Source organism: Phoca vitulina, unplaced genomic scaffold, assembly GCF_004348235.1.
Source record: "Phoca vitulina isolate PV1807 unplaced genomic scaffold, GSC_HSeal_1.0 scaffold65, whole genome shotgun sequence".
Taxonomy (NCBI): Eukaryota; Metazoa; Chordata; class Mammalia; order Carnivora; family Phocidae; genus Phoca; species Phoca vitulina.
Genome location: NW_022589768.1, coordinates 3,823,236 through 3,849,460, shown reverse-complemented (window position 1 = coordinate 3,849,460; position 26,225 = coordinate 3,823,236). Strand labels below are relative to the sequence as shown.

Genomic DNA, 26,225 nt, shown 5'->3' with positions numbered 1-26,225 from the left:
GGTCACACACCCAGCAAGGGGCACCGCTGGTTCCCGGTGCTGTCTCCCAGTCTCTGAACACCATGGCTACTAAACAAGAATTGAGAGCCGTCATCTTTGAGATGTCTGTCTCATACCGAAGATGTCAGAATTCTGTTGTGCTACACTACACTGAGCCAAGGAAACTGGGTTTGAGAACATTCTGTTCCCAGTCATGCCATTCCTTCCCCCTGCTACTCAGTCAAGGCCCTGGCCTCGAGCATGAGCACGGGTTCAGTGAATGCTTACTTCACTGAACTGGAAATAAAATTATCTGTGGAAGTGTATTATTACCCAAAGTACATTTTTACAAGGTAACAGTTAGCAAGACAAACTGATCTTATGAACAAGGAAGAAAATTATTAAGTAATTTTATCTTTTCCCCCCTTCTCACTATAAATAAAAAAGGAACAAATGAATCCATCTTGTAAAATAATTCTCTTGCATCTTGCTCTTTTCGAGCAGGCCTCAGAATGAGGCTCATGTGGAAGCGGTCAGAACATACAGTTTTGGGACGGTACAACAGCACTCTGCCATAGCTATAGGATTCATGGGTTAATACTTTAGGCTAACTCCTCCCAGTCTGAGATAATTCTCAATTACAGAATTTGAGTATTAGTATCAAAAAAGTTGGTACAGCATCCGCAAGTAAGGGTTCCTGTTCTTTCCTCGAAGGACTTAAGAGGGAAGAGAACTAATATTTACCCTCTTGGCAGACCTCTGACTAGCTGATTCCTTAGGCCAGGTTTTGAGCCTTTATTTCCATATCTTCCAATACCAACTATAAGCTGACTTCCAATTTTCTGTCTTTAGGCCAAACTGTTCCCAGACTCCTAGACCTAATCCCAGACTCAGTCTTTTCACTTGGGTGTCTTGGAGTTAGTGTCTAAAATAGGACTCCTGACCTTCCCTACACCTTACCCCCATTTCCACCATCCCTGCAAACAGCCTTTTCCATTCCCTCACCACTACATCTAGCCTGTCACTAGGTCTAGTTCTGTCTCCAGAGGAATCCGCAAACCCAGAGCTTACAGCTCATGGCCCTACAATGGTCTGCGCTCTCACCTCTTACTTTACGGGAGGCAAAGCAGGCTAAGTGTTGTACTTACTTATCTGTAAAGATGGGCTGTGTGCTCTGCTGGAGTAGGAAATACGCAGGGGCTTAACACAATGAGGTCTTCTTTCTTGCTTGGGCAAAGATCGTGTGGGATATTTTCAAGAGCCAGGCCTGGCACCAACCCGACTGACTGCACGGGAAGCAGATGAATGTGGTCTTCCTGTGTGCCCCAGAAGAAACAGTGTGACGAATACAGCATTACCCCTGCAGTTTTGTTTTGTTTTTTTAAAGCCTTACTTAAAGATAAGAAAGCAGAGGCTCAGGGCAGCTTATTACTTGCCTGGGGTCACAGTTACTAAATGGCAGAATAGGGATCTGGAATCCTGCCTGACCCCAATGCCCACATTCTTCTCCACTGGTATCCCTCTTCTCATGCAGACGTTAGGGCTCCTACGGCAGGAAGCCAGACCTTGTATGGGCCTGGAGGAGCCAGAGAGCCTCTGGGGGGTGGGAGGCAGGGACACAGCGTGCGCTGTGTTGGGCCGGGGAAGCGTTTAGGTGTTGCAGCGGGCAGCAGGTCAGAGGGTGGAGTAAACCTTGGCTTTTATTTTCCTGGCCTTCTTCTCCCGCGCTCCCCAGGAGAGAGGGCCTCCCACCACCTCACTCTCACCAGTCCCTTCCTTCGAGGATTAGCTTGCTCAGAGCTTGACGCGGTTGCCGTCCCTCTCCAGGCCCTGTACCTGGGTCTGCCCCGTGGTGGGCCCCGCTGCAGGAACACGGACCGTCATCATCGAGGGGGCTGACAAGAGTGAGGCCACTGTTGGACCCAGCCAGGCGGACGGTGGGCAGTCAGGAGGCTTGGGAAGGTCACACCTTGGGGGCCAGGGGGCGCTTGAAGCGATAGCACTAAGACTAATCCCGGACTGTACCTGCTGGTGAGGGCCAGGCCTGCACACAGGCCCCGTGGCTCCGGCCAGGCGGTTCGGGGAAGGGCGGCGGGGCCGATAGAGCCCTCGGCAGCAGTAGCAGGGGCTTCAGCCAGACCCCGGGCCTTGCCGGAATCCTTGGGCTTATCCACCACTGCCCAGTTTGACAAGGTAGCTGGAGGCTACAGACCAGAGCCTGCAAATGTCAGAAGGAGGTTTCTCCCAACCCAGAACGGTGTCATCTGAGAACTGGGTGTCTGATAGTCCCACAACTCTGGGCTGGGCTTTAATATCTATCTACTCGGAGTGTTTAGCCAAAGGAAAAGTTACAAATCACACTGGAACCGAAGTGCCCATGATGAGAATGTTGAATTCCAGGTATGTGATTGGTTTTCTACCTGGCCAAGACTGGCTTCTGAAACGAATTCTCGCCTTGAGAGGGCATCTGAAACTTTCATCACAGAAAACACCCTCCCTAACCCAACTCGCATCCCTCGCTGCTAAAACTGTCATTTAGAAGGTTTATGCACTCACGATCCCACTAACTTTATCAACGTTTGCATTTCTTGAAAGGCCTAGTGAACTCCCAAGACTCTCTGTGATTTAGTAAGAAAAAAAAAATCTTTGAAAAATTTCTACATCAGTACAAGTCCATGGAAAACGTGTTAAGTTCTTACTGGGTCCCTGATTTCAGATTCTGTAGGAATCTGCCAAATCTGCTGTCTTCAGAAATCAAAAACGTCCATCAAAAAGTAAAATAAAATCAAATAAAAGCAGGACACATTTTACACCAAAGAGCCAGTGGGGACTCACTCATAACTCAATTGTCTTTTCTTATAAAATTCCTATCATAGGATTGAAGTTGCAAGTCTAGTTTGAAAAGTATTGCAGGCTGCTTAGATCCACTTATTAGTACCTTCTAGCAACTGAAGAATTTTTCTCTGCTAAAATATCACTGAACACTAGAAGAAAACAATCTAGTCAATATGGTTAAGAGCACGAGCGCTAGAGAGACTGTGTTGTTACCTCAGCCTGTCCCTGAGGAGCTCGTGACCTTTACCACCTTGGATTCCTCTGCTGTGAAAGTTAGGATAATACAGGAGCTTTCTCCTAAAGCTGCTGGGAGGGGATTAAATGAGGGCATATATGTAAAAGGCTTACAACAGTGCCTGGCACAGAATGCGCTGTGGGTCTTTGTTGCTGTTCTTCTTGTTGGTTTAAGATTCCCAACAGGAGTCTAGGGAGGAAGTGCCTTGTGTTGCTCAGGAGATTCATTCATCTGTAGCCATGTGTAACAGATATTATTACCTAAAGATCAGAGAGACTGGGAGAGAGCTTTGGGATAGACCCGCAGTGGGTTTGTCAGGGAGCCTGCTGCCCATCCAGTGCCACCCACAGCCCTGGAAGCAGGAACAGCCCCCCCTGGGTCGGGAAACACCCCTTCCCACTGGCTGCTCAGACTCTCCCACTCCCTGGCTACAGCGGATGCTGTGTACTTCCTCACAAAAGGGTCTGGAAGCTTATCTGTGGATAATTTGGTTGTAGAGTTGACTCTCCTGGAGGCGAATTTTATGTTTTTTTTCCTTATGGAAACCTTTAGGAAATACCTGAAAGATTTCGGAAGAACATGGATAATTGGGATACTAATGCAAATCCTCTTTTAATAGTTTGCTTCAAGTGTAACTCATCAGAAAACATCTTTATTTAGTATTAAAATTAGACTTTGGGTTTAATGTCTTCACATGATTATCCGTTGGTGGAGACAGATCGTCTTGAAATTGTCAAAAGGTCAGCAAGGGTATCTAGAAACAAAGAGCCCACCTGAGTTCTCAACAAAGTAGAATTTCAGATCATGAACAGGCGATTCTCTTGGCACTGCCCTAAGCACGGCACAGAGATCAGCTCATTGAACAGGCATAGCAATCCCTAAGAGGTAGGCTCCATTATTATCCTACTTTTATAGATGAGGAAGCCAAAAAAGGTTACATACCTAACCCAAGGTCATACTGCCGGTAGAGATGGGCTCTGACACTGGAGGTCTGGTTCCAGATGCAGTGTTCTTAACCCCTGGACTGTGCTGCTCAGAAAACCCTAAAAAATGACACAGTTCTGGATTAACTACTTATATTGTATCGGCCAAATAGCCTGGCTGTTGTCCCAACATTAGTTTTGGCCTATGATACTTATGTGGACACATGATACTCTTTCAGCTCTTCTTTCTGGAACCGAGATCGTGATTTTTAGCCATCCTTTCCATGTTGTCTCTAAATATAAGAAAAGGGAGCTATTAAAATTTAACCGTTCTTGGCTTTTTTTTTTTTGCCGCATTTTCCATTCTAATCGTCCATTAAAAAAAAAATCAAAGCATATCTTGTAAATTTACTTGAGGTGGAAGCTGATTTAGAAGGGCAAGAAAGAGGATTAGGGGCTCCTAACGTCCGATCACTGAACTTGGCAGAAGTTTCTGGGCTCCACAAGTTGTACCTATGATCCTGGGTGACAGTCAGCTCAGCGGCACTGAGCCCGGAGCCCCCGGATGCCAGCCCAGGTGCCAGGCTGAGCTCTCGGTCCTGCCATCGGCAGGCCTCGTGTGCTGGGGGAGGGAACCGTTCTCAGCGAGACGGGGTTTTTGCGAAGCCTGGGGAGGAAGCAGTGGTTGGGTGCTGACTCAGCGGGAGGTGTGGCCACCGTAAAGACACCTGTTAGAGCTGCACGCACTGCCAGAAACCGCAGAACACTGGCCTCAGGCTTCTCTCACCTGGGGACACCTCTTTGCATTAGAAACATAAGTAGGTAATTCTGGAGAAGGCAGGCCTACCGAAATAGGTATAAAAATAGAGAAATGCTTTGTAGAACCTTTCTGTACTTTGACAGTCACAAGACCATTGTTGTTTAATGTTTATTGAGCTCTAACAATGCGAGAGGCGCCACACAAAACATTAGACACAGTACCTGCCCGGTGGGCTTACAATCTAATCTAAGGACATGATCATTTTGTAATGTTGCCATGATTTTGCTGTTTTTTGAAAATGAGGTATTAACTGCACTGGGGAGTGCAGGAAAAGAGCCTACGGAATCACTGACTTTTTATGCAGGTTTCCCTATGCGAGTAGGCATGATTGCTCATATTAATCTCTCAAAGTACGGTTGGCACTTCCCCAAACCTGGTGATTTTTGTCATGTGTACAAGTGTCTATAAAGACAGAGACACCGAACCCACATTTCTGAAGATCGAGGTTCATATCTGGCCTCTAGTCCAGAAGTTTGGTTATACTATTCAGAAAAACAGTGTTACTCAAAAGAAGCCCGAGGGAAAAACGGCAACAGGGGGCCAAGCTCCTGATCAGTGCTCCTAGAACTACCCAAGAGCGGCTCCTCGGAGCAGCCCCTCCAGTACCCTTTACCCACAAGGCCGTTTGTCTTCAGCGCCCGGAGATGAAATGCTTACCATCTGCGGGGTGCCCTCTGGGCCTCTGCCTGGGGGACATGTGCTTGAGGGCAGAGCCCTCACGGAGCCTCAGGGATCACAGTGCAGACAGAGGTGGACAGTTTCTGTGTTGGTCCTTGGTAACACGCCACACTAATTTCTTATCTCCAGAGAGTAGCAAAACTGTACTGTGAGGTCCCTAGAATGTATCAGTAATTTGTAAAAATGTAGCCTGTTAAAGTACCTGTCACTGATACAGATCCATACACATGCTGCCAATGAAAGCTTGTCCTTTTCTTCTCTTGGTAAAGTCAAGTGCTAAGGAACACTTTTATCTGTTAACCACTTAGCAGAATAAACTGATTTCATACAGAAGGAAGTGTAAGAACTTATACGTATTTAAATAAGCAAATTATTTAGTTTTTCATTCTTATTCTGTGACTTCTTTAGGTTATAGTATCTTCTCTCTTCACTTTGATCCTGATGAACTAATAATTCATCACTTGTTATATTTAGATTTCCAATCCTTTATTCACATATAGCTTAGATTTCCAGACTCCAGGGTTGCATTTTGTAACAATACGAGAATCCTGAGGAAATCCTCACACAGAAGCCTTTTCTAATACAGTTTTCCCCTGTGCTTATGAAAAGTATCAAAAAAGATACATTCTGAATGTACGTTATGAACAAGTATATAAGTACAAATGGGAAGCTCTAGCCTCAGGTTATGCTGACAAGCTGTACTTCTAAATAAATTAGAATTTGATTTGAAAAGTTTGCCTACATGTACATTTACCATTTTATAAAGAGCAACCACAGTCCTACCCCCACCCAAGTTGGTAACAACCTTACTTACAAAACAACCCTTAAGTATTTTTAAAGTTGCATAAAAAACAAATACATGAAGAAATAAACAGAAAATATATAATGAAGGGCTTTGAGCTTTTGTTGCAAGGAATAGGTAAAAAAGACTGATTAATGAAGCTGAGGTCCTCAGTGCTTCTCTTTAAATAGCTATATTAAAAATATTTTCACTTTCTAAACTCTGTACTTTCTTCATTTTTACTGGAACACATTTAGTAAGCCACAAGGAGTGCCTTATAGATCTCCAGAATGCAAATCAGAAGGAAAAAAAACCTGAGATTTTATTCAATTTTTCTTTTAAATTGAGCACTAATGTTTGGTAAGGGGCACTGGATGGGTGATAAAGCCACACTAAGGAAGGTTTACTTTATTTGAACAGTTATGTTAAGACTGGCCCTAAATTCAGTGAAATCCTGAAGATTATGGATTGTTTGAGAGTACTGGTTTTGAGGGCACAGGAAACATGGTCTGAATGAGTCATCCAGAACACATTGTGAATCCAACTGAACATAGAATTCATGCTTACCTCCCCCCTTTTTTTTAAATGCAACAGGCTCAGTTTTCTCACATCGGTGCTTCTCTTCATGCTAGAACTGCTTATGTCTACAGAGTCCCCGAAGAAGCGAAAACCCTTTTTCTAGCATTAAACATAGCATATGGAGTTCTTCCTCAGCTCTTGGCCTATCGTTGTATCTACAAACCAGAGTTCTTTATAAAAACAAAGGCAGATGAAAAAGTTGAATAAAGATATTATTTCATGTTCTTCCTAGATTACAGACTCTTGTTATCCTGGTACTGATATTTTGTCCCATTTCACTCCCTTCCCATACAGGAATACTTAAGAATATGTAAATTCTTGCTCTGCACTCTATGTGTGAGCTCTCATATGGTTTTGTGTGGGTAAATTTTCTTTTTTTGAAGGAAAAGTGAAGTTGAGAAACAGTTTGTTTAAAGAAATATATTCAAAATTATTTGTGAATAAGCTTGACCTTCTATTTCAATATTCTGTTTGCACATATTAAATATAACTGTAAACAATTACAACTTAGCTCCTACAATAGTGAGCATGAACATGAACTATTCAAAAGTGAATATGGCCTATGCATATTAAAAAATTCAAAACAAATACATACTGGAGATACTTTTGGCATATAAGATACATATGTGTCATTATTAACCTCAATATAAAAAGCAAATCATCACAATATTTTAAAATGTTATTTGAAATATGTTTTCCCAAGGAAAGTATATTATTTACTGCTGTTTTAAAAATTGCTTTTAATAAAATTTTTTTGTGAGTCTAAATAGCTAAGGAGGGATCGATAACTTTATCATTACCCTTAATGAATACTTGTTTTATTGGTGACTGGAAATATTTCTATTGTATTTCTGTGTATATTTTTAATAAATTTTTTTTGGCCTTTTATGAAAACAAATCTTATTAAATTTGAAACATTTTGTAATTTTTTTCAGAAACAGTTTTGTAGTCTTTAGGATTTTTATTTTAAAAATCTGTCAGTCACATGTTCCAATTCAAAATGTCATCTACATTCTCCTTATGTTTTAGTGTGAGCAATGAAGAGGACTTTTGATGAATTAATTAAATTTCATTAATTTAAGATTGAACTAAAACACTCAAAATTAAAAAGTACTTTTCAAGGAAAAAGAACTGGAGTGGCATCCCTACTATCTTTTAATGAACTTTTCATATTTGGAATTATGAGTATAGAGAAAAATTAATATTTGTTAAGCAAGAGAAACAAACTAAAAATCCAGCCGCCCTCTCAGTGCCCTGGAGGGGTCAGCAGACTGGTGCTCTCCTACGCTCAGCGGCCGTAACCACCAGCACCAGCACCATCCTCAATGGCCCTGGGCTTTTAGAACGTCTCACATTTTCTCTTCATGTTATTTATTAGCTCTTCACCAAAATAAGAAAACAAAAAGAAAATGGGAGTTGAAACCAATGCATGGATAATGTCAAGTGTGCGAATTTAGGGTCTACTGAGCTGGTAAGTATTATCTGAGATGTGCAAGCAATAGTGTAGCCATTCCTTTCCCTCCCCCATGTTTACAAAAAACCTAAAACCCAGGCAGTGTTGAAAAAAAAAAAAAAGAAAGAAAGAAAAAGAAAACCCTCACCTGCACTTGATTCTATTGTCAACTTGCTGTTAACAATTTTTGCTTTAATATATGAATTACATTAATACCTCACATTACATAGATGAAGCCAAATTACACTAACTTTGTTGTTTACAACCTCAAATCTTACTCCCAGTACACATTCCAATAAATTTATTCTGTAAAAACAATACATTTTTTTGTTTTTGATTTTTTTTTTTTTACAGTAAATTTTTCAACTACAAACCTCGAATACGCGAAAGATGTTCCAAGGACAAGCATAACAGGATTGATAAAACCCAAACTGACTAAATGTGTTCTCACAATATAAGCTGGCATAAAAATAAATAAAATTCTCTATTATCACAATAGCAACAATAATGTACACATAATAATGGTTTGTGGATGAATATCAACTATTCTAATTCTAGTTCCAAAAGAAAACAATGGTTCATTTAAAAGTCAATGCTTTGTCTGATTTCCCATAGGGCTACTGCTGATTCCAGCTTTAAAATGTAAATTATCCACCTTGAGTGATTAGCTCAAATTGTATTGGCATTGGGGAAAAAATAAATCATTGCCTTTATTTTGGAATAACACAAAAGACTCACTAACTTCACATATAAAAACTGAGTTTGTGTACGTAACAATATGAGTTTTGAGAAGTATAAGCTGTTGACTAGCTATTTCTAATACGGAATAGATATTTTACAATATGATTAAACTTTACACATGGCCTCAAAACTGAAGGACAATTTTAATTTCATCTTCAATATGCCAACATTATGTGTTTAGGAACTGGTTCCTGGGTTCTGTCACAGAGAGGAAATCCCTTAAGCATTATGTTGAGTGGTCATTTTTAAAAAATGCTAATTTATATTTAATGGGGTGTCTGGTGATAGTGGAGTAAAGGCAGGAGAATGATGAATGTAACTGCCTTGATAAAAGGATCCTAGACATGTATAAGTCTGTGCAAAAATCTTGATAATCCTTAGTGGTTAAGGGCAACTTCATGCAACCAAATAACATGAAATTAAATCAATAACCTTAAAAAAGGCTAAAATGTCTTTTTTTCCCCCAAACACAACAGAGAGGAATGTGAATAATGTACATACAAACTGGGGTTCTGTCAATGACAACAAGGAATATGTGTTGGTTCATATCAAATCCAAGATTATTAGACAACCAAATGTATAACCTTCTTGTGGTTTCTCTTAATATGCAGCATTCATTATGGTAGTTAGGTCTGTAAAAAAAAGAAAGAAAACAAGCCTTTAGATGATTTAGGATATTAACAATAAAAGCTATCCATACCTATAAAGTATATAATAAATGGGGTTTTCTGAGATTTTAATCTGTACTGCAGCATTAACAATACTCAGCAAGAACAGCCCGTGAGGCTTTCTTTGCTTGATACGTATCAGTTCAGAAAGCTAAAGGAGGTGCTAGGGCATCTTTAGTGCCCCGTTCAAAAACAGGGAACAAAACAATGAACTCTGTCTGCTGTCTGGCAGGGACAGAGTGCAGCAGTGTGCACTCATACAGCTCAGGACAATGTGTATTGCTGGGATAAAGTCACTGGAGAAACTGAGATAACCCATCTTTGTGAGGACTGTGGTGTTAGAAAGAAAGGTAAGCTGCTTCAAATTTAAAAAGCATTTGGAATGTGTGCAAATTATTCTGTATAATTTTTTTTCTGTATAATATTTATAACTTAATTACTTGGGACATATGGCTCAAAGAAGTACAAGATTTAACAAAATCAAGATGTACGAAAAGAAAGGAAGTCTAGATTTCTTTTAAAATTTAGATGGCAACCGTGTGACAAAATATTTCCATATCCGAAAAGAACTCTGTTTCAGTCTGGGTCCTACTTTAAATTGTATCAGGTTACATTTCCTCATAGGGATGCTGTTTTTGTTTTTTTCATCATTAACCCAAATACATTACTCTCCCCACCCCCTAATGCTCTCAAGGGATGAATGAAAGAGGGAACTCAGGCCCCAATATTTTTTCCTAAAACAGCTTGCTTCCATTCTTCCCTTTGCTAACTGAATGAACTTACTTGTGAGCTCAGGAGTGCTCACGCGTGGGTATGTTCTCACATACATGGTCCAAATCTATAGTGTACAGTATACCATATATAAATAATTCCAGGACTTCAAATAGGAAAAGTTACTAAACCTCAAGATGGCAGAAATACAGAAAATTTCTCTTACAGCCTGTTCTGTTCCTACCAGAATAAGAAAGTCAATTAAAAAAAAATAAAAATCACATTTAAAATCTGTGAACCTGCAAAATGCAGTAACTAGTGACTCTTAATTATTTATTAACACATAAAAATACTAGATATGATTATACTCACAGACCTTGGGGGATTTTCCTCCCTTGGGAAGGAGGAAGACACCCATTTAAAGCAACGAAAAATTGTTAACAAATTTATTTAATAACGTCTTTTTATTAATATCAATGTGAAAGGCAATAAAATCTGTGTTTACATTGGTAGAACATTCATAGTAACAACTACTCAAACGGTATTGAAGAACATTTTCGGGACAGATGGTCCCATAGCAGCCTCGGAATAGAATTAATGCTCCAAACAAAGTAAAGGCGGTACTAGAATGTGACCACAACTTTAAGGACTTGGGGTTTTTGGGTCTTTCAGCAAGGTGTTGTCAAATGGGTGCTTATAAAAAGCGGATTATAAATCCATGTTTTCAACTTGTCGTACCATCACCACTCTGTTTGCATCTCTGCATCAAAAACTAGCTGCGAATTCATGCTGGTACATATCCTGGACACGGCGCTCGAGTATTTACTAGCCTGGAAGTCTCCTCCAAGTAAGCGGCCAGCAGCGGTTCCTCTGTGCTGGTGGCCATGCTCTGCGCCAGGCCGCCCTCGGCTCAGGTGATGGCTGACTAATGCCATCAGATTCCCCTGAGGCACGTGAGCGTGAGGCACACGAAGAGGCTGTGGGTGGACGCAAAGCTGAACGATACCCAGAGCACAAAAGTCATAGGATCTTTTCGTGGAGCACCACTGTCCCTTGACAAAATGATGACAGATAAACTATGGTTATCAGACGCTTTCTCAAAAGTAAGTGAAGTGAACCTATTACATCAAGGAAGACAACTGGCAGTATTTGTTGCCAACGACAAAGTTGGAGCTTTTAAGTGAAACTCAGAATTCTGGAAAACTTAATCCTCCATGATCAAGACTTCCCAATAAGGATTTTTCTGACAAGATATACCTGATATTTAAAAATGTGATTAAAAATACTTTATAATGAAATATTTGGAAGACCCAAATAACTCAGGGAACCACTATTTTCCAAATGGGTAGAAGCTATTCAACAGTCCAATAGACTTTATTACCAGAATCCAGAAAGTTCAGATTGCACATTGCAACTAACCTTTAAGAAAGTACCACTTACACAGAGCTGGTGCAGTATCCAAGAACATTCGCAACAATCTGAAGAAACTATTAAAATACTTGTATCTCCACTTTCCAACCACATATCTACGTGAGGCCACATTTTCTTCATACACCTCAACCAAACAACATATCGCCAGAGACTGAATACAGAAGCAGATATGAGAGCCCTGATGTCTTCTATTAAGCCAGACATTAAAGAAATTTTTTAAATGCAAAACATTGTGGGGCGCCTGGCTGGCTTTCAGTAGTGTGTGAGCTCGAGTCCCATGCTGGGTACAGTAGAGGTTGCTAAAAAAAAATTAAATAAAAACTTTAAAAAAAAAATGTAAAGCAATGTCATTTTTCTCAAAGCACTTCCTGAAAAAGGCAGTTTTCATAAAAATGTGTTATTTATATTAAGTAATGAGTACTATTTTACAACAAATTAATAAATATCTTAAAATTAGTTTTTATTCCTAATTAAATAAATATCCATAGTGTAACAAAAGCTCTTTGGGGCCCTCAATAACTTATAAGAGTATTAAAGGGGTGCTGAGACCAAAAAGTTTGATGAACCACTGGCTTAGAAGATAAGAGAGTACATGGTTAGAAGTAAGGCTGGACAGATAAACTGGGGTCAGAGTTCAAAGGCCACTGCATGCTGAAGTAAGGAGTCTGGACTTGATCTTGAGGGCAATGGGGAGACGTAAGGATGCACCCCCATACTACAGAAAGAAAATAGGTCAGTGTTGGAAGAATAAGGGCGTGGACACTGCTTAGCGGTTACAGCGAACCCAGCGGCCTCTGCTCCTCCCTGCTATTACGTGCAGCCTTGTGGTGTGGGGACTTGACTCCAGATCCAGGGGAGGGCAGAAGCTGGCTGGCCCAAGCCAGTTTTGATCTGTTATCAGCGGTTGGTTCAGGGATGGGCAACTCTCTGACACGTCTCCAGCGATCCCTGCCTCCTGGTATTCACAGCCTGGTGTAATGCCCTCTCCCCTTGAGTGTGGGCTGGACCTTCTGACTTGCTTCTAATGAACAGGATGAGGAAAAAGTGATGGGAATCAGAGATTAGATTACGAAGGACTGGCTTTGGTCTTGCTAGCATGCTCTCCGTTGCCGATGAAGCTAGCCGCCATGATGGAGCTGCCTTAGGGAGAGGCTCACATGTCAAGGAACCTAGGGGGCCTCTGGCCAAAGTTAGTGAGGAACTAAATCCTGCCGACAACTACTGAGTGAGCTTGGAAGAGGACCAACTCCCAGCTGAGCCTCAAAATGATTTGAGCCCCTGCTAACACCTTAATTGCAGCTTTGGAGAGACCCAGAGATGGAGGACTCAACAAGTTTCACCTGATCCATGGGAAATGCCAGATGATAAATGCAATCTTAAGCCACTATGTCTGGAGGTAATTTGTTCATGGCAGTAAATGATACAGCAGACCCAAGCCAGTCAGTGCACGGTGCTCCTGTCCTAGAGGTTAGTAACCTCTACTTCAGAGCCCCGTGAATCAAGAAGGGAAGTGCCAAGTGTTCTGGAGCCTGCCTTTTTCTGCTTCATGCTTCGAACTGTCAGGAGTGAAGATGTTGTCAGAGAGCCTCTGGAAGTAAAGGGGACCCCAGAACTCGGTGGGTTCCTCGTCAGAACTTCTCTCCTTCCTTCACCAATACCTATAACCTCAACACCATCTGCCTCGAGACTATCAAACCTTTTATCCTCATGGCCTTTTACTTATTGCAGTTACCACAGATGGGCTCCTGAGCACCTGTCACTTCCTAGACTCTCATCCCCAGTCAGCTCTGTCCATGTTAGTTTTTGACCTCATCTCTTAAACTCTCCTGCGCCCACCCAGATTCCTTGATCTCCTCCACTAGGCCCATTGGAAATCAGTCAGCCACTAGCAAATCTCCCATATTCCCAACTTGCATTTCCGGATATTCTGCCCCCTAATTTGTTCTAACGGAAACCTGGTTCTCCCTGGGGATTGTGCTGTTGCTTCTCCTGCAGCCCTCACGTGGTAGCTCTTTTCTCTGCCACGGCCCTTGTACGACCGGCCCAGAGGTGGGGAAGGTGTCCTTCCTGATCGTCACCACTGTTTCTAAGCGGTTCCTCCTCTCTTCTGTGCTCTCGCCCGACCACCCAATCCTCCCAGCTTTGAACCTCAGTACTGTGAACTTCCACCCCTCTTGCCTGCAGTCACCTCCGGACCCCCTGGGTTACACTGTCATTCAATATCATAACCATTGGGAAGTCTCTCCATGTAGGTTGTCGTTCCAAAACTCTGACCTCTCAGTGCCTTGATTTTCTCTCCTCCAGAGATCTTGTCCTCCACCCTACCTCAGTCACTCATCCCCCATGGCTAGTTCTTAGGCAAGTGTTTCTCAACCCCTGGGAGTACAGGAATCCCCCACAGATCTGCGGTTTCACTTTCTTTGGTCAACTGTGATCAGGAAGCAGATGACCTTCCTTCTGACTTTCCTCCCTCGGAAGGTCGACAGTAGCCTACGTCACAGGGGCTTCATCATTCCCCTCACTTCATAGGCATTCTGTCACTGCCCTTCCTCAATCACAGCACACTGAGGTGTTCTGAGAGAGGTCACTTTCACTTAACTTCTGTTACAGAATACTGTTACAGTTGTTCTATTTTATTATGAGCTGTTGTTGTTAAGCTCTTACGGTGCCTAACTTACCCCTTAAGCTGTATCATAGGTGCGTACATACAGGTGAAAACAGAGTATAAACGGGGTTCGTACTGCCCACAGTTTCAGGCATCTACTGGGGGGTCTGGGACTGTATCTCCTGCAGATGAGGGGGGACAAGTGCATTTGCAAACATGGTTTTAAGTCACTGTTTTGGGGGCAAAGTTATGGAAGCATTTTCGGCTGTCATAAGAACTTGGGGGCTGTCTGGTATTTGACGGGCAGGCGTCAGGGGAACTGTGCCATGGACGGTGCTCACCCAGTGAAATGTCCCACTCAGGTACCCACACCACCCGCGGGACAGCAGCAACCACCACAACTCTGCCATCATCTGATGAGACGTCCCGCTCTGCCATCACCACTTGTCTCCAGCTCTCTCTCTTTAGCTAGGATGCCACCTCCAGTAATTCTTTGATCCTCAAAATCCTCTGACCCACTCCTTTCCTCATGCCTTTTTTCTCCTCCTTCCAAACATATTTTGGGTTCAATGATCCATCACTGTAACTGCTCCCTTCCTTGCACCAAATCCATTTCCTGCCTCTATCCCCCTTCCCTGTACTCCGGGCAAACCCCACTTCTAGTTACATTCAATTCCCAGACTTTCTGTAGTTGCACAGTTGAATACGCCTGGAGAGGGTCACACACCCAGCCTGACAACCGTCCTCACTTTAAATCATGACCACTAACCGCAAGGGAGCCCTCACTGCTGCCTGGCATCCCACTTCATTTCCCAAGTCTACTCACTCTTCTCTTCTTCTAAGTGACTACTTTGCCCCATTTCCTCTCTCTCTAAACTTCCAACACTTCTTCCCATTATCACTCTCAAATGCTGACCTCGCTTCCTAAGAAAACAGAAGCAATCAGATGAGAACTTTTGCAAGCTCTCACCCTAACTACCCACTTACCTGCCTTCCCTCCCACTTCAGCGGGTGAACCAAGGGAACCCTTCCAGATGTGCCCTAGATATTATGCCTCCTTGTCTTCTGAAGAGCACTGCTTTGGCAATTCTTTCCTACATTATCATTTTGTGATCATCCCTCATGTGAATCATTCTTACCAGCACATGGGCTGTAAATTCTGCCATCAAGAAAAAAAGCCCCTCTTGACTTTCTATCTTGGACCATGGCTATTAAGTATCTGAAAAGAAGTTTAAGATTTGTCTACTAGCCCTACGAGGCATAGGGACTCATTATACGCTGCTGTAACTAATAAAAGTATGGTACTGACCAAAGGAACATTAACAGAGAACCCAGAGAGCGAGCCATGGCTGTGACAGATGACACTGCAGGTCAGAGAGGAAAAGAGGGACAATTTAATAAATGGTGCTCGTTCCCATGGTTATGCTGTGGGTAAAAAGGTAACAGGATCCTACCACATATTATACCCCAAAATCAATTCCAGATGGATTAAATGTTAAAAACAAAAGGAAATGCAGGAGAGTATCTTTCCGATCTTGGGAAAGGGATAGGTTTCTTAAACAAGACAGAAGAATGCTAACCATAGGGTGGGAGGATGGGTTAGCCTGGTGATGGGTATTAAAGAGGGCACGTTCTGCATGGAGCACTGGGTGTTATACGCAAATAATGAATCATGGAACACTACATCAAAAACTAATGATGTAATGTATGGTGATTAACATAACATAATCAAAAAAAAATGCTAACCATGAGAAAAGTTTGAGACATTTGATTACAACAGAAAAGTCTGTTCACCAAAAGGTATAAAAAAATCAGGCAAGCTACAAATGTGGAGAAGATATGTACAATGCACATGACCAACCATACTAGTTAGAATCCAGAATATGTAAAGGAGTCCTACAAATCAGTAACCAAAAATAATCCAATAGGAGAATGGGCAAAAATACAAAATCAAGAAGATGCCCAGAAGAAACATGGGTAGTAGATAAACATGTGAAAAGAAGCTCAACCTCACTATTAATCAAAGAAATGCAATTAAGACTATAATTTACACTCATGATTACAGGCAAAAAGTCTGACAATGACACGTCAGTCACAGGAAACCTGTACGCTGACGGTGGGAGTGCGAACTGGCCCAGATACTTAGGGATGTCCTTCAGCATTCTCTTACGAAATTAGAAACCATGAGCTTATGAGCTGGCATGGCCAGTTCTCGTGTACATACCCTAAAGAACCTCTTGCATATGTGCACGGAGAGGTGAATAGGAGGATGTTCACAGCAATGCAGTTCATAATTGCAAAAAGCTGGAAACAACCGACATGCCCATCCAGAGGAGACTGAATCAAGCGTGGTGTATTCATAAGGCTGAGTCTTACATAGCAGTGGAGAGTTAACAAGCTACTCTGTGCACAACCATGTGAGGGACTCCTGGAAGCAAACTAGTAAGTGAATGTCACTGCTGTTTAAAAAGCTCAAAAATGAACAAAATTAAACAATATATTATTTAATTATATACCTGTATGTTAGATATGAACTAAAATTTTGAAAAGGAAACAAAGTAATACACTAGTGATTATCTCTGGGTAGAAAGAAGATGGGACAAGGGAAGAATATGTAATTAGATGCAAGTTATTGTTCTGTTTTAGTTTTTGGGTTGAGTGGTAGGGTCAATGATATTCTTTAGAATACGTTTATTATTTTATATTTATATTACATATATATTCTTTTGTATATGACAAATATATTGTTAAAAATGGGTTAAAGGGGTGCCTGGGTGGTTAAATGTCTGCCTTCGTCAGGTCATGATCTCCAGGTCCTGGGATCAAGCCCCATGTCAGGCTCCCGCCTTGGCGGGGAGTCTGCTTCTCCCTCTCCCTCTGACTCTCCCCCTGCTCATGCTCTGTCTTTGTCTCAAATAAATAAAATCTTAAAAAAAAAATGGGTTAAAAATAAAAGGATCTGACTTTCAATAGAGTGGGTCTAGAGAGAATATACCTCAATATAATAAAGACCATATATGAAAAACCCACAGCTTATTAAAACCCAATGGTGAAAAACTGAGAGCTGTTCCTCTAAGATCAGGAATAAGACAAGGATGTCCATTCTCGTCATTTTTACTCAATGTAGTACTGATGTCCTAGCCATAGCAATTGGACAAGAAAAAAAAGGCATCCAAACTGGTAAGGAAGAAGTAAATCGGTCACTATCTGCAGATGACATGATATAACAGATAGAAAACCCTAAGGATTCCACCAAAAAACTGTTAGAATAAATGAATTCAGGAAGTTGTAAGATACAAAATTAATATACAGAAATCCGTTGTTTCTACATACTAATGATGAAGTAGCAGAAAGAAATTTAGAAAACAATCCCATTTATAATTACACCAGAAGGAATAAAAAAGAATACCTAGGAATAAACCTAACCAAGTTCGTGACAGACCTATACTCTGAAAACAATAAATCACTGATGAAAGAAATTGAAGATGACACCAATGGAAAGATATTCCATGCTCACAGATTGGAAGAACAAATATTCTCAAAATGTCCACACTATCCAGAGCAATCCACAGATGCAAGGCAATCCCTATCAAATACCAAAGCATTCTTCACAGAACTAGAACAAATAAATATTAACATGTGTATGGAACCACAAAAGATCCTGAATAGCCAAAGCAATCTTGAGAAAGAAGAACAAAGCTGGAGGTATCACAATCCCAGACTTCAAGATATACTACAAAGCTACATTAATCAAAGTATGGTACTGGCACAAAAAGATACACACACACACACACATACATACATACATACATACATACATACATCAATGGAACAGAATAGAAAGCCCAAAAATCAACCCATAGTTACATGGTCAATTAATCTTTGACAAAGGAGGCATGAATATACAATGGGGGAAAAGACAGTCTTAATAAATGTTGCTGGAAAACAGCTACATGCAAAAGAATGAAAGTGGACCACATTCTTATACTATACACAAAAATAAACTCAAAATGGATTAAAGACCTAAATGTGAGACCTGAAACCATAAAACTCCTAAAAGAAAACATAGGCAGTCATCTTGGACATCAGGTTTAGCAACATTTTTCTAGATGTGTCTCCTTAGGAAAAGGAAACAAAAGCAAAAATAAACTATTGACACCTCATTAAAATAAGAAGGCAACCTATGGGATGGGAGAAGATATCTGCAAATGATATATGTGATAAGGGGTTAATATCCGACATGTATATAGAACGCCTACAACTCAACCAAAAAAACCAAATACTCCTATTAAAAAATGGGCAGAGGACCTGAACATGAAAAAATGTTCAATATCACTAGTCATCAGGGAAATGCAAATCAAAACCACAATAAGATAACCTCAGACTGGTCAGAATGGCCAATATCAAAAGGACAAGAAAAAACAGGTGTTGGCGAAAATGTGGAGAAAAAGGAACCCTCGTGCACTGTTGGTGGGAATGTAAATTGGTGCAGCCACTGTGGAAAACAGTATGGAGGTTCCTCAAAAAATTAACAGTAGAACTACCTGGGTGGCTCAGTTGGTTAAGCGACTGCCTTCGGCTCAGGTCATGATCCTGGAGTCCTGGGATCAAGTCCCGCATCGGGCTCCCTGCTCAGCAGGGAGTCTGCTTCTCCCTCTGACCCTCCTCCCTCTCATGCTCTCTGTCTCTCATTCTCTCTCTCTCAAAAAAATAAATAAAATCTTTAAAAAAAAAAAAAAAAAACCATATGATACAGTAATTCCACTACTGCGTATTTACCCAGAGAAAATGAAAACACTAATTCAAAAAGATATATGGGGGCGTCTGGGTGGCTCAGTCGGTTAAGTGGCCAACTCCTGATTTCGACTCAGGTCATGATCTCAGGTCCTGGTACTGAGCCCCACAGCAGGCTCTGCACTGGGCAGGGAAAGTCTGTTTGAAGATTCTCTCTCACCCTCTCCTTCTGCACACCCCCCTCCACCACTCGCATGTGCTCTCTCTCTAAACTAAATAAATCTTAAAAAAAAAAAAAAGATATATGCACTCTTGTGTATACTGCAGCATTATTTATATTAGCCAAGCTGTGGAAGCAAACTCAGCGTCCATCCTGATAGATGAATAGATAAAGAAGATATTACACACACACACACACAGTGGAATATTACGCCATAAAAAGAATAGATCTTGCCATCTGTGACAACATGGATGGATCTAGTGAGTTTTATGCTAAGTGAATTAAGTCAGGCAAATACCATTGATTTCACTTATATGTGGAATCTAAACAGAATCAGACCCATAAATACGGAGAACAAACTGATGGTTGCCGGAAGGGAGGGGAGTCAGGGGACGGGCAAAATGGGTGAAGGGAGTGGGAGGTCCAGGCTTCCAGGCATGGGATGAATAAGTCATGGGACAAGGCACAGCAGGGAATGTAGTGAATGGCGTTGTAATAGTGCTGTGTGGTGACAGGCAGTGGGTACACGTGTGGTGAGCACAGCGTAAGTACAGACTTGTCAAATCACTATGTTGTACACTCGAAACTAACACAACATTGTGTGTCAACTATACTTCACCTTAAAGAATGACTGAATGAATACATGAATGGCTCTCAGGCTCCTGCTTTACATTCAGGCTCTTACCAGCTATGTGACCCTGGGCCAATCTTTCCAGCCGCAGTTTCCCCAGGTACAAAATGGAGAGAACACCTCCACCTATGTCTTGGGAGTTGCGTGGGGATTAAATGAGACAATGCACAGACAGCATTTAGCACAGTACGCGGCACACAGTAAAGATGTTAGCCTTCACTCCGAGTCTGCAGCTGTTGCTTACTTCTAACAGCAACTCTTCTCAAGTGCGTTCAAGGTTATCTGAGTTGAAATGGTTTCATTAACCATTAGAAAAATGGGTCTACAATGCAGGAGATACAGAGTTGGAAGTCATCAGGAATATATTAATAGTTGAAACCATGAGAGTGGATAAGATGGACACAGGGAAAGCTTTCAGAATAGTAGTATGCCAAGACAGATGGAAGGAAGGAGCTCTAGAAAGAGACTGAGAAGGAACTGGATGCAGAAGCAGAAGAGACTGGTGACCTGGAGGCAAAGTCAGGAGAGAAGGTGGCTAGTGGCATTAAATGCTGCACAGGTAAAATAAAGACTAAAGACAACCCTGGATTTGGCAATAAGAGGATCGCCACGGACCTTTACAAGAGCAGCTTCTGTGAAATGGTGAAGAAGCAACGAGAGTGCAATGGAGGAAGGCATGAGGAGGTGAGGGAATGGACACTGGAGGAAAGAGAACTCTTTCAGGAAGTTTAGAGATGAAGAGAAAAGTGAAAAGAGTGGGATATGTGGGGGGAAGGGAGGCCTGACACTATTTCTAGGCAGAGGGAAAAGAAGATAAAGGTAGAGGATGACAGGTGACCACTGACTGGGTGAGGCCTTGGAGGAAGGAGGAGGAGACGATACTCTGGACCCTGGTAACAGAAAGGTGCAGAATAATGCTTCTCAGACTTTAATATGCATATGAGTGACCTGGGGGAGGGGGGGTTAGTTAAAATGACTGTGATTCGAAGGTCTGCAGTCCGGCCTAGGATTCTACATCTCTAACAAGCTTGCAGGTGATACTGATGCTACTTGCCCACAGATCACACTCTGAGCAGTACGGGTGTAGACCACCTCTTCCTCTGTCACAGAAAGGCAGACAGAAGGGAGTCATAAAGGGAGACAAGTTGTGAGAGTTTTGCTGTATGCACACTGAAGCCAGCTGGCATGAAGACAGCAGGTGGGATAAAAAGAAAATCAAACGAGTCAGGTACTCAAGCCTTTGGTGACTGTTAACAGGACTGTTCCCAGGAGGACTACCAGCAAAGGTTAACGATAGAGGACTCTTTACTGGAAAGAGGTCAAGAGAAGAACGACACGTAGAGGACAGAGTAAAGCTGAGTGGCTAAGAGGGATAAGGGAACAATCAGAATCATAAATGGGGAGTAATTTTGGATAAGTGCATGAAGGAGGAGTTGAGAGGTAAACAGTACTGACAAGAATAGTCAAGCACTCAGCTGAAACCAGAATCTCAAAGAAGAATAATAATAATGTATTTCGTGGATTACTGTTTCAAAATGATTTGCCACTATCCAATTAGTCTTCATAGAGAAAAGACTAACAGAAAATGCCCAGGGGCAAAATGTGCCTTCAAGAACACTTTTAAGTTAACAGAGGTTAACAAAAGTTAAGATCAAAGACATCCAGATGGCCAACAGACGCATGAAAAAAATGCTCAACACCTCTCATCATCAGGGAAATGCGTATCAAAACCACAGTGAGATATCACTGCGGACCTGTCAGAATGGCTAGAATCAAAAAGGTAAGAAGTAACAAGTGTTGGCAAGGATGTGGAAAAAAGGAAACTGTTGTGCACTGTTGGTGGGAATGTTTATAAACTGGTGCAGCCACTGTGGAAAATAGTATGGAGGGCCCTTAAAAAGTTAGAAATAGTGGCAATTCCACTTCTGGGTATTTATCTGAAGAAAATGAAAACACCAATTTAAAGAGATACATGCATCCCTATGTTCACTGCATTATTTACAACAGCCAAGGTATGGAAGCAGCCCAAGTATCCATTGATAGATGAATGAATAAAGATGTGGTGTATATGTACAATAGAATATTACTCAGCTGTAAAAAAGAATGAGATCTCACCATCTGTGACAACATGAATGGACCTAGACGGTATTATGGTAAGTGAAACAAGTCAAACAGAAAGACAAATACCATATGATTTCATTTGTACGTGGAATCTAAAAACCAAACCAAAACAAACAAAACAAAACAAAACACAGAGTCCCAGATATAGGAGACAGACTTTGGTTACCACCAGAGGGAGGGGTTGAGGAGTGGGCGAGGTGGGTGAACTAGGTGAAGAGGACTGAGAGGTACAAACTTCCAGTTATACAAGTCAGTCACAGGGATGCAAAGTCCAGCATAGGGAATAGAGACAATAATATCGGAGTAACTGTGTATGATGATGGACTGGAACCAGACTATCACAGTGAACATTTGTAATGTCTATAGATACGGACTCACTGTTGTGCACCAGAAAGTCATACAATATTGTATGTCCACTACACTTTAAAATAGAGTTAACAAAATTCCAAGTGGACAAGTCTTCCCCTTCTGTACTTTAAATACCAGTCTTCACGTATTGTTGGAATACCTAAATGTTTAAAGTCCCCGTGGGTACATTAAAGTACAAACTGCTTCTAGGAAAGAAGCTGCAGTATGAAATCCCCTACTTTGAACGTGCCGTCTTATAATAAAAGAAATACAACTGTAAAATTTTGAGATGGCATTTCATAATTTCAGTATTTCACACCTTCCTTTTTAAAAGACTGTCAAGTTGCTGCAGTCCGTTTAAAAAAGAAGAGGCCAGGGGAGGGGGGTGGGGGGATGGGTTAGCCCGGTGATGGGTATTCAAGAGGGCACCTATTGAATGGAGCACTGGGTGTTATACGCAATGAATCATGGAACACTACATCAAAAACTAATGATGTAATGTATGGTGATTAACATAACATAATAATAAAAAAAAATAAAAAAGAAGAGACCCGTTGCTAGAGTCCAAACTGAGAGGCAGGTGCACTGCCCCCCGTTTCTCTTGCGTTCTCGGACCCTGGGCAGCCGATCATTCACCCGGGCGCCGTGTGGGCCCTCCCATGAGGCTGCGAGCCTCCCTCCGTGTGCTGGGACAGGGTTTACTGGCGCTGGCTCGGAAGCGCCACGGCTTCCAGGTTAGAAGGTGAGTGTGACCGCACGCCGTCCTTACCCCTTCACTGGTCTTCTGCAAGTCTGAAGTCGTGTTCCGTGTGTCGTTGCCAGCGTCTCCGCCCTCAGAGCTGCTTTTGTTTTCCTCTTCTTTGCAGTCCTTGTCATCTTCATCTCCTGGAGATTTCCGGGACTGTTTAGAGGATTTCTAAACGTTCGGACAAGTTAAAAATTATAGTCAAGAGTACAACTCCAATGCACAAGTGTAAGTAAGAAACGCAGAAGTGGTTGACCTACGTCCAGTCATGGGGCTCGCCGAGGACAGACCAGTACAACGGGGCGGTGTGCGGAGGCTGGGCCAGGTGACCTGGGACAGACCGAGCCACCTCACTGGGCCTCAGTGTAACCAGCTGGAAAAGGAGGTACAGGTGTACTCGATGACCTGTTCGTTCTTTCCAGCAGCACAATGTTAAAAGCAGAAAAGAAAGAGTCATGTCCCCAGAGCACTGCCAACGGGGGAATGATAGCTGGGTGGACAGCACGGCACCACCTTAGGAGGCTACAGAGCTACAAGGCTTCCCCAGCATCTCACGGTAGAAACTCAGGTCCAGAGAGTGAGGTGAATTATCTAAGATAACAGATGAATATTCATGTTAAGGTACCTGTTGAAGCTCTTTGGTTAAGAGCAGACAACATTTATATCACCATGTGATAGAAACGAACTTTAATCTTTTAAATTACGGATGGTTTTTGAAGGGCCCGAGGGAACCAGCCCTTTTTTCTTATCACCTTGCCTTTGAAATCAAGATGAACTCTAGGGAAGATGAAAACAGAGTTCTAGTTTACAGCCAGAGTTGTTTTGCAGAACAGCATTAAAATGATCAAAAGCCGGCCCTGCTGTGCACCTTTAAAAAAGAAAGTAAAATGTACCATTTCACTAACATGTCCTCTCAGGAATTTTAAGAATCTTTAAGCACATGGCAAATAAGAGCTGAGGCAAAACTGATTTAGCCATGTCACTTTTGGTCTTCCAGAAATGAATTAGCAAACTGGAGCTTCCTCAGACAATCAATATTTTAAATACAACTTGCAAAGAGAAAATATCTTCTAGCTATGTGACAGAGCATGTAATTACATTGCTTCTGTTTTACTTAACTGAAACCACCAACCAAGCTCAAAATGTCAGTTTAAAAAATGAGGTCATCTTTACTTTTTACAGGATGGAAAAGCAGAGATTTAATCATCCAAATGTGGAATGTCTACAGTTAAAGCTAACATCAAGTATGACAATACAAAAAACACACTACTTTTTGTTTTTCTAGTAAATACAGTATAATTATTGAAATGTAGTAAATGCTTTATGTAGTATTTCTCAAATAATAGTCTCTGGCCTACAGTTCTTAGAGGTAATAATACACAACTCCCTAAAGTTCACAATGCTCACCAAGGATCCTAACGAGCAACCCCAGAGTGACGTATCTGTAAGTACCATAGTCTGGCACGTGGACCAGAATTAGGGCACTAGTGAAGTTCTGCTCAAGAGTCACATTCAGTACTTAAAGAAATCTGGCTGCCCAGCGAGATTTGGTTACCCCGCAAAGCTCTTACTGTGCTGCAAACTCAAGATCACGACAATTCTTGTAATTCTGGAAAAGGACCCTCCATCTGTTTCAGCACTGTAGTCTTGAATTGGTTGTGTGTCTAATTGTTGCCACCTTTGTTTTTTTTAACTAAGATGACTAGTGGTTTAGCATCATCACCAGTTTACTGTGTTGTGAGGCTCTCTGGTTTGCCCTACTTTATACGGTAAGTAACGTGCGTGCAAAATATTCTGACCTGTAATTTTCCAGTATCTGTTATGGCTCAGATATGAATCATCCATATACTTACTGCCAAAGAGATATACACATAACTTCCTTCAAATCTGCTTTTTGACTGAGATGTAGTCAAAAGTTTGTGAACCATTGGTTTTCAGTGGCAAAGGAAGATTATTCAAAACCTTAAGAAATAGGTGTAAAGAAAGATCACCATATTCAACAAAAAGGAAACATTTGGGAAGCCAAGGAGAAAGGAGATTATGTCAAGAAAGTGCTTCTCTACATGTGGTTCCCAGATCAACAGCATCAACCTTACCTGAAAATTTAATTCTCGGACCCCACACCCAAGGCCTACTCAAACAGAAATTCAGGTGGTGAGGCTTAGCGATGTGTGTTTTAACAAGCTCTCTGATGCGTATGTAAGTTTGAGAACCACTGTGCTAAGTTTCTCAGTCAATATTAAAAATTAAAAATCATTTATGCATGGGGCGCCTGGGTGGCTCAGTTGTTAAGCGTCTGCCTTCGGCTCAGGTCATGATCCCAGGGTCCTGGGATCGAGCCCCGCATCGGGCTCCCTGCTCAGTGGGAGGCCTGCTTCTCCCTCTCCCACTCCCCCTGCTTGTGTTCCTGCTCTCGCTATCTCTCTCTCTGTCAAATAAATAAATGGAACCTTTTAAAAAAAAAATCATTTATGCGTTTCCAAAGTTTTTGTGTTTGTGCATAATTTGTCTTGACAATAAATAAAACAGTAAAAAGTCAAAGAAATTTAAAAATCATGGTTCTTAAGCGATCATGGAAGTTGTGATCTTGAAGGAAAAGAAGAAAAAAAAAGATGATCCCTTAATCTAAAATAGATAAACCTTAGTAAGTAAAGTTTGTCTTTACCCCTTCACTGCTTTAAATTATATATCCACATCAGGTCTGAGCCCCCTGACTTCTGGTCTTCACAACAAGCGAGGAAATACTGACGTTGAAAAGCTGCACATCCACACGATCAAATGCCTCAGATACCTCAGGAAGCTCAGGTAATTGAGAAGGGTACAACACATCATACAGCTCAGCAGGAAATCATAAATTAAAAATATCAACTGAATTGGGTATTTAAATGAAATCCAAAATACTAAAAAAAAAATTCAGCTTAAAAAAATGCATTGGAAGATACAGTCTGACGACGAAAATTCCAATTATTTTGTTGTGATTTGCAAAC

General features: G+C 41.7%; 2 protein-coding genes across 5 annotated transcripts in view; one reads left to right on the top strand and one right to left on the bottom strand.

The window, feature by feature from the left end:
- Positions 1 to 16,037, top strand: part of TM6SF1 (transmembrane 6 superfamily member 1) — a 35,693-nt gene extending 19,656 nt beyond the window's left edge. For 2 of the 4 annotated variants that reach the window (XM_032392136.1, XM_032392139.1), the window contains one exon: positions 6,846 to 7,099. In XM_032392136.1, coding sequence (XP_032248027.1) covers positions 6,846 to 7,037 — 192 coding nt within the window. In that variant the 3' untranslated portion in view covers positions 7,038 to 7,099. Of the gene's footprint in view, position 1; positions 4,930 to 6,845; positions 7,100 to 9,924; positions 10,043 to 11,179 lie in introns of those variants that run through there. The other 2 variants (XM_032392137.1, XM_032392138.1) reach the window with 2 other exon arrangements.
- The window catches only part of HDGFL3 (HDGF like 3), a 79,818-nt gene continuing 59,532 nt past the window's right edge, over positions 5,940 to 26,225 (bottom strand). The window contains exons 5-6 of the mRNA XM_032392140.1: positions 23,263 to 23,409; positions 5,940 to 9,656 (exon numbers count right to left, since the gene is read on the bottom strand). Coding sequence (XP_032248031.1) covers positions 9,651 to 9,656; positions 23,263 to 23,409 — 153 coding nt within the window. The 3' untranslated portion in view covers positions 5,940 to 9,650. The remainder of the gene's footprint in view (positions 9,657 to 23,262; positions 23,410 to 26,225) is intronic.